The sequence below is a fragment of the Oncorhynchus keta genome, unplaced genomic scaffold (assembly GCF_023373465.1).
Source record: "Oncorhynchus keta strain PuntledgeMale-10-30-2019 unplaced genomic scaffold, Oket_V2 Un_scaffold_1494_pilon_pilon, whole genome shotgun sequence".
Taxonomy (NCBI): Eukaryota; Metazoa; Chordata; class Actinopteri; order Salmoniformes; family Salmonidae; genus Oncorhynchus; species Oncorhynchus keta.
Genome location: NW_026290796.1, coordinates 32,005 through 40,753, shown reverse-complemented (window position 1 = coordinate 40,753; position 8,749 = coordinate 32,005). Strand labels below are relative to the sequence as shown.

The following is an 8,749-nucleotide window of genomic DNA, read 5'->3' as shown; positions in this document are numbered from 1 at the left end:
GCTCTGTTCATCACTGTGTTCACACAAGACTTCCTGTACGAACTCCATACACTGCCACTACAGGATGGGAGAGAAGAGGAGATATGAAGACTTCCTGTGCAGGGCTCCATACACTGCCACTCAGGACGGGAGAAGGGGAGATATGAAGTGAGGACGAAGAGGAGATATGAAGACTTCTCTGTACGAACTCCATACACTGCCACTACAGGATGGGAGAGAAGAGGAGAGATTAAGACTTCCTGTACGAACTCCATACACTGCCACTACAGGACGGGAGAGAAGAGGGAGAGATATGAAGAGAGAAAGAAATGAGGAGAGATATGAAGAGAGGGAGAGATCGTCTCACCTGGTCTGACCCTTGACCTCAGTGAGGTCACCGACCCCGACGGTGTGACACACTCCTGTGTTGAGGTCCCAGCTCACCTGCAGACTGGAGTGGTAGGTGTTGGGCCTGGAAGACAACTACCGGTTAGTGTGAGTGACAGTTAGAGGCAATTAAAACAGCCCTCCAGACCCCAGAACGCCTCACCAGATGACTAGAGAGGAAAACAGCCCTCCAGACCCCAGAACACCTCACCAGGTGACTAGAGAGGAAAACAGCCCTCCAGACCCCAGAACACCTCACCAGGTGACTAGAGAGGAAAACATCCCTCCAGACCCCAGAACACCTCACCAGGTGACTAGAGAGGAAAACAGCCCTCCAGACCCCAGAACACCTCACCAGATGACTAGAGAGGAAAACAGCCCTCCAGACCCCAGAACACCTCACCAGGTGACTAGAGAGGAAAACAGCCCTCCAGACCCCAGAACGCCTCACCAGGTGACTAGAGAGGAAAACAGCCCTCCAGACCCCAGAACACCTCACCAGATGACTAGAGAGGAAAACATCCCTCCAGACCCCAGAACACCTCACCAGGTGACTAGAGAGGAAAACAGCCCTCCAGACCCCAGAACACCTCACCAGGTGACTAGAGAGGAAAACAGAGGAAAACAGCCCTCCAGACCCCAGAACAGCCTCAGACCCCAGGTGACTAGAGAGGAAAACATCCCCCAGACCCCAGAACACCTCACCAGATGACTAGAGAGGAAAACATCCCTCCAGACCCCAGAACACCTCACCAGGTGACTAGAGAGGAAAACAGCCCTCCAGACCCCAGAACACCTCACCAGATGACTAGAGGGAAAACATCCCTCCAGACCCCAGAACACCTCACCAGGTGACTAGAGAGGAAAACATCCCTCCAGACCCCAGAACACCTCACCAGGTGACTAGAGAGGAAAACAGCCCTCCAGACCCCAGAACACCTCACCAGGTGACTAGAGGAAAACAGCCCTCCAGACCCCAGAACACCTCACCAGATGACTAGAGAGAGGAAAACATCCCTCCAGACCCCAGAACACCTCACCAGGTGACTAGAGAGGAAAACAGCCCTCCAGACCCCAGAACACCTCACCAGGTGACTAGAGAGGAAAACAGCCCTCCAGACCCCAGAACACCTCACCAGGTGACTAGAGAGGAAAACAGCCCTCCAGACCCCAGAACACCTCACCAGGTGACTAGAGGGAAAACAGCCCTCCAGACCCCAGAACACCTCACCAGGTGACTAGAGGAAAACAGCCCTCCAGACCCCAGAACACCTCACCAGATGACTAGAAAACATCCCTCCAGACCCCAGAACACCTCACCAGGTGACTAGAGAGGAAAACAGCCCTCCAGACCCCAGAACACCTCACCAGGTGACTAGAGGAAAACAGCCCTCCAGACCCCAGAACACCTCACCAGGTGACTAGAGAGGAAAACAGCCCCTCCAGACCCCAGAACACCTCACCAGATGACTAGAGGAAAACATCCCTCCAGACCCCAGAACACCTCACCAGGTGACTAGAGAGGAAAACAGCCCTCCAGACCCCAGAACACCTCACCAGGTGACTAGAGGAAAACAGCCCTCCAGACCCCAGAACACCTCACCAGGTGACTAGAGAGGAAAACAGCCCTCCAGACCCCAGAACACCTCACCAGGTGACTAGAGAGGAAAACAGCCCTCCAGACCCCAGAACACCTCACCAGGTGACTAGAGAGGAAAACAGCCCTCCAGACCCCAGAACACCTCACCAGGTGACTAGAGAGGAAAACAGCCCTCCAGACCCCAGAACACCTCACCAGGTGACTAGAGGGAAAACAGCCCTCCAGACCCCAGAACACCTCACCAGGTGACTAGAGAGGAAAACAGCCCTCCAGACCCCAGAATGCCTCACCAGGTGACTAGAGAGGAAAACAGCCCTCCAGACCCCAGAACACCTCACCAGATGACTAGAGGAAAACAGCCCTCCAGACCCCAGAACACCTCACCAGGTGACTAGAGAGGAAAACAGCCCTCCAGACCCCCAGAACACCTCACCAGGTGACTAGAGAGGAAAACAGCCCTCCAGACCCCAGAACACCTCACCAGGTGACTAGAGAGGAAAACAGCCCTCCAGACCCCAGAACACCTCACCAGATGACTAGAGAGGAAAACAGCCCTCCAGACCCCAGAACACCTCACCAGGTGACTAGAGAGGAAAACAGCCCTCCAGACCCCAGAACACCTCACCAGGTGACTAGAGAGAAAACAGCCCTCCAGACCCCAGAACACCTCACCAGGTGACTAGAGAGGAAAACAGCCCTCCAGACCCCAGAACACCTCACCAGGTGACTAGAGAGGAAAACAGCCCTCCAGACCCCAGAACACCTCACCAGGTGACTAGAGAGGAAAACATCCCTCAGACCCCAGAACACCTCACCAGATGACTAGAGAGGAAAACAGCCCTCCAGACCCCAGAACACCTCACCAGGTGACTAGAGAGGAAAACAGCCCTCCAGACCCCAGAACACCTCACCAGGTGACTAGAGAGGAAAACAGCCTCCAGACCCCAGAACACCTCACCAGGTGACTAGAGAGGAAAACAGCCCTCCAGACCCCAGAACGCCTCACCAGATGACTAGAGAGGAAAACAGCCCTCCAGACCCCAGAACACCTCACCAGATGACTAGAGAGGAAAACAGCCCTCCAGACCCCAGAACACCTCACCAGGTGACTAGAGGAAAACAACCCTTTTATGCCTCTCTGTGTCCTCTCATTCCCAGAAAAAGGCATGTCAACCGGTTAGGTCAAATAAGGTCTTGAGGCCTAAACATTTGTGACCTCTGATGCCCAGATAGAGGCATATAACCTGGGTACTCCCACCGTTTACCAGCAATTCATATTTGTATTTTTAGGTTTTTGCCCATTTCCCCAATCACCAGGCCCAGAGATGGACTTAGTGCAATTTCTGATCATTTTTTTTTTAGGTTACCTACCATCAAACACCTTAGGAGGTGACTACTTTCAATGAGGGAATTATTTTGGGTTACCAGTTGCACAGAGGCAGAGAAGGATCCTAATCCGCATCCACCGAAATCTCACAAAGTGTCCATAAATCACTCAGGGAGGTCCCCATGGATACAGGGCCGTAGTAGGATGCTCCTATAGTGGGCATTAATATGAGAATGACCGAAAAGTGCATTTAGGACCATATTATAATTTTCGGGTTCCCAGGTGCACGTTTTCAATAACCAGGTGCACCTGTATAGGGTCCCCCCATGGATAGAGGTCTGTTACTCCATATCGGGCATGAATATCAGGAACACCGGCATTATTTTTAATTTTCGGGTTCCCAGGTGCACGGCTATTTATTTTTCCGGCCCAATTCCGTTTTTCCAAAAATATTAACCATACTTCCCGAAGTGCTAGAGGTCCCATATTTCGTGTGATTGCCTCTCTCACAATGGGCAACAAGTAGAGAATGTAAAAAACAAAATGCCCTGGTAGGAACCTATGTTTCCAGTAACATGTACTTTTTTGGCCCAAAATCGGTAATTTTCAGAAAATGATTAAAAATACTTCCAGAAGGGCTACAGGTCCCATCTTTCGTCTCATTCCCTCTCTCTCAATGGACAACAAGTAGAGACTGTAAAATTAAAAATGCCCTGGTAGGAACCTATGTTTCCAGTCAAATGTGCTTGTATAGCCCAAAATATAAACGCGTTTTTCTATTAAAAGGTTCTATACAAAAACGCTTTTAATTACATGACATTGCCCGTCTATGTGTGCCCTTTAGTTTAAAAAAAACCCCATCCAGATTGGATGTGTACTTTTGATTTATTCACGTTTTGGTGTACCGCCATATAGCCCAACATAGTAACCGGACAGTATGTCATTTTCGGGTTCCCAGGTGCACGTTTCCAATAACCAGGTGCACACGGATGTATAGGGTCCCCCATGGATAGAGGTCCGTGTTAGGGTGCTCCATATCGGGCATGAATATCAGGAACACCGGCAGGTGCACTTAGGACCATGTTTTAATTTTTCAGATTCCCAGGTGCACAGGGATCCTAATCCGCATCCATCGAAATCTCACAAAGTGTCCATAAATCACTCAGGGAGGGCCCCCATGGATACAGGGCCGTAGTAGGATGCTCCTATAGTGGGCATTAATATGAGAATGACCGAAAAGTGCATTTAGGACCATATTATAATTTTCGGGTTCCCAGGTGCACGTTTCCAATAACCAGGTGCACACGGATGTATAGGGTCCCCCCATGGATAGAGGTCCGTGTTAGGGTGCTCCATATCGGGCATGAATATCAGGAACACCGGCAGGTGCACTTAGGACCATGTTTTAATTTTTCAGATTCCCAGGTGCACAGGGATCCTAATCCGCATCCATCGAAATCTCACAAAGTGTCCATAAATCACTCAGGGAGGGCCCCCATGGATACAGGGCCGTAGTAGGATGCTCCTATAGTGGGCATTAATATGAGAATGACCGAAAAGTGCATTTAGGACCATATTATAATTTTCGGGTTCCCAGGTGCACGTTTCCAATAACCAGGTGCACACGGATGTATAGGGTCCCCCCATGGATAGAGGTCCGTGTTAGGGTGCTCCATATCGGGCATGAATATCAGGAACACCGGCAGGTGCACTTAGAACCATGTTTTAATTTTTCAGATTCCCAGGTGCACAGGGATCCTAATCCGCATCCATCGAAATCTCACAAAGTGTCCATAAATCACTCAGGGAGGGCCCCCATGGATACAGGGCCGTAGTAGGATGCTCCTATAGTGGGCATTAATATGAGAATGACCGAAAAGTGCATTTAGGACCATATTATAATTTTCGGGTTCCCAGGTGCACGTTTCCAATAACCAGGTGCACACGGATGTATAGGGTCCCCCATGGATAGAGGTCCGTGTTAGGGTGCTCCATATCGGGCATGAATATCAGGAACACCGGCAGGTGCACTTAGGACCATATTTTAATTTTTCAGATTCCCAGGTGCACAGGATCCTAATCCGCATCCATCGAAATCTCACAAAGTGTCCATAAATCACTCAGGGAGGGCCCCCATGGATACAGGGCCGTAGTAGGATGCTCCTATAGTGGGCATAAATATGAGAATGACCGAAAAGTGCATTTAGGACCATATTATAATTTTCGGGTTCCCAGGTGCACGTTTTCAATAACCAGGTGCACGGATGTATAGGGTCCCCCATGGATAAAGGTCCGTGTTAGGGTGCTCCATATGGGCATGAATTTTTAACACCGCTAATGTCATTTTAGGTTACCAGGTACCGATTTTCAATCACCAGGTGCACGGCTGAGAAAAGTGGGGACTCTGTCATTTTTTCGACCAAAATCGGTAATTTTCAAAAAATGATTAAAAATACTTCCCGAGGGGCTAGAGGTCCCAAATTTTTTGTCATAGCCTCTCTCGTGATGGGCAACAAGTAGAGCATGTAAAAAAAATGCATCCACAGGCTCCTATTTTTTTCGGCGACATGCACTTTTTTCCAAAACTTAAAACACGATTTTCTATTAAAATATTTTATACAAAAACGGTTTTAATTAAATGAAAATGCTCGTCTATGTGTGCCATTTCGTGCAAAAAAAACCCCATCCAGATTGGATGTGTACTTTTGATTTATTCACGTTTTGGTGTACCGGAAAATAGCCCAATATGGCGGAGCACATAAAAACCCCTTCAGATTCCGGGATTCTATCGATAGATTGGCCTGCCCGGTAAGTACTCATCAGTGGCATTAATGGACCAGACAGGTACCGGTGCATTTCAGAAACCTGGTTTTTGACAAACAGACTTCCATGTCCTAGAGAGACGGGGTGGTGTCAAACTGCTCCCCCGAATAGAAAATGAGTAATGGGCACTTTTGAGGGATGTGAGCCCCTCGGAACCATGGTATTTTGGACATTTTCCGCCGGCGTCCGATTTAATGGGTTGACCAGCCCCTTCGGCGTCCGATTTGTCCTAACTTTTGATCCACGTTTCCCAGCTTGGTGGTGGGAGGATATTGAGCCTTGTCCTGGGCAGGTGCTCTATCCCAGCTATTACCTTGTGGGTTTGGGTCATCAAAGACCATGGTTCTGGTCCAATGAAGGTGCCCGTCCCTTCGGCGACCGATTGGTGGTTGTTTAGCCCCCCGGTGAGGGCTAGCTCTCCAGTCCAGTCCCACTCATGTTTCACGATGCGTCTCCATGGTTCTCCTCTGTTGTCCAGCCAGTTTAATTTCCTCTGACCGATTTGCATTCGTTTTCCACCTGGGAGGGCCTCTATCGGCCGGCCATTGGCTGGTGTTCTGATGGATGTTCCCTCCCGACCCATGTGGATTTGCCTCTATCGGGGGAGCCCCTTTCGGAAACGGTTGAGCCCTATTTCGATACACTCCAGCCGCGCAACGTTGGTGCCAGATCAAGGCGACCTGTCTCACCAAGTGGTCCTACATTGGTGGTCCGGTGCGGGGAGTGGCTCACTCAGGCTGCGGAGCATGTGGTGATGGTCATCCTGTAACGCATCGGCGCCAGAAACATGTATTCTCAAACCCTGTCTTTAACGTGGACCTACCCGGTTTTGACCCAAGCAGGTCTGGCCGAGGTTGTGGTTCCTTTTGCCCGGTTGATGGCGTTCTCGATGGATGCCCTGGGAATCTGAAAAATTAAAACATGGTTCTAAGTGCACCTGCCGGTGTTCCTGATATTCATGCCCGATATGGAGCACCCTAACACGGACCTCTATCCATGGGGGGACCCTATACATCCGTGTGCACCTGGTTATTGGAAACGTGCACCTGGGAACCCGAAAATTATAATATGGTCCTAAATGCACTTTTCGGTCATTCTCATATTAATGCCCACTATAGGAGCATCCTACTACGGCCCTGTATCCATGGGGGCCCTCCCTGAGTGATTTATGGACACTTTGTGAGATTTCGATGGATGCGGATTAGGATCCCTGTGCACCTGGGAATCTGAAAAATTAAAACATGGTCCTAAGTGCACCTGCCGGTGTTCCTGATATTCATGCCCGATATGGAGCACCCTAACACGGACCTCTATCCATGGGGGACCCTATACATCCGTGTGCACCTGGTTATTGGAAACGTGCACCTGGGAACCCCCGAAAAATATGGTATAATATGGTCCTATAATATGGTCCTAAATGCACTTTTCGGTCATTCTCATATTAATGCCCACTATAGGAGCATCCTACTACGGCCCTGTATCCATGGGGGCCCTCCCTGAGTGATTTATGGACACTTTGTGAGATTTCGATGGATGCGGATTAGGATCCCTGTGCACCTGGGAATCTGAAAAATTAAAACATGGTCCTAAGTGCACCTGCCGGTGTTCCTGATATTCATGCCCGATATGGAGCACCCTAACACGGACCTCTATCCATGGGGGGACCCTATACATCCGTGTGCACCTGGTTATTGGAAACGTGCACCTGGGAACCCGAAAATTATAATATGGTCCTAAATGCACTTTTCGGTCATTCTCATATTAATGCCCACTATAGGAGCATCCTACTACGGCCCTGTATCCATGGGGGCCCTCCCTGAGTGATTTATGGACACTTTGTGAGATTTCGATGGATGCGGATTAGGATCCCTGTGCACCTGGGAATCTGAAAAAAAAATTAAATATGGTTCTAAGTGCACCTGCCGGTGTTCCTGATATTCATGCCCGATATGGAGCACCCTAACACGGACCTCTATCCATGGGGGGACCCTATACATCCGTGTGCACCTGGTTATTGGAAACGTGCACCTGGGAACCCGAAAATTATAATATGGTCCTAAATGCACTTTTCGGTCATTCTCATATTAATGCCCACTATAGGAGCATCCTACTACGGCCCTGTATCCATGGGGGACCTCCCTGAGTGATTTATGGACACTTTGTGAGATTTCGATGGATGCGGATTAGGATCCCTGTGCACCTGGGAATCTGAAAAATTAAAACATGGTCCTAAGTGCACCTGCCGGTGTTCCTGATATTCATGCCCGATATGGAGCACCCTAACACGGACCTCTATCCATGGGGGGACCCTATACATCCGTGTGCACCTGGTTATTGGAAACGTGCACCTGGGAACCCGAAAATTATAATATGGTCCTAAATGCACTTTTCGGTCATTCTCATATTAATGCCCACTATAGGAGCATCCTACTACGGCCCTGTATCCATGGGGGCCCTCCCTGAGTGATTTATGGACACTTTGTGAGATTTCGATGGATGCGGATTAGGATCCCTGTGCACCTGGGAATCTGAAAAATTAAAACATGGTCCTAAGTGCACCTGCCGGTGTTCCTGATATTCATGCCCGATATGGAGCACCCTAACACGGACCTCTATCCATGGGGGACCCTATA

General features: G+C 49.6%; 1 protein-coding gene across 1 annotated transcript; it reads left to right on the top strand.

The window, feature by feature from the left end:
• The first annotated feature begins 521 nt into the window (after window positions 1-521).
• On the top strand, window positions 522-3,301 carry LOC127927521 (proteoglycan 4-like). Its single transcript, XM_052513992.1, has 9 exons — window positions 522-964; window positions 1,218-1,313; window positions 1,410-1,553; window positions 1,973-2,164; window positions 2,403-2,594; window positions 2,642-2,737; window positions 2,785-2,880; window positions 3,024-3,071; window positions 3,257-3,301. The coding sequence occupies exons 1-9, from the start codon at window positions 533-535 to the stop codon at window positions 3,299-3,301; spliced, it is 1,341 nt and encodes a 446-aa protein (XP_052369952.1). The 5' UTR covers window positions 522-532.
• Window positions 3,302-8,749: the final 5,448 nt, after the last annotated feature.

Excerpts from the sequence above, each read along its gene's own strand:
- LOC127927521 (XM_052513992.1), top strand. The coding sequence starts at position 533 with ATGACTAGAGAGGAAAACAGCCCTCCAGACCCCAGAACACCTCACCAG. Across the intron at positions 2,881-3,023 it reads ACCCCAGAACACCTCACCAG|ATGACTAGAGAGGAAAACAG; the intron begins GTGACTAGAGAG and ends ACACCTCACCAG. Across the intron at positions 3,072-3,256 it reads ACCCCAGAACACCTCACCAG|GTTTTTGCCCATTTCCCCAA; the intron begins GTGACTAGAGGA and ends TTGTATTTTTAG.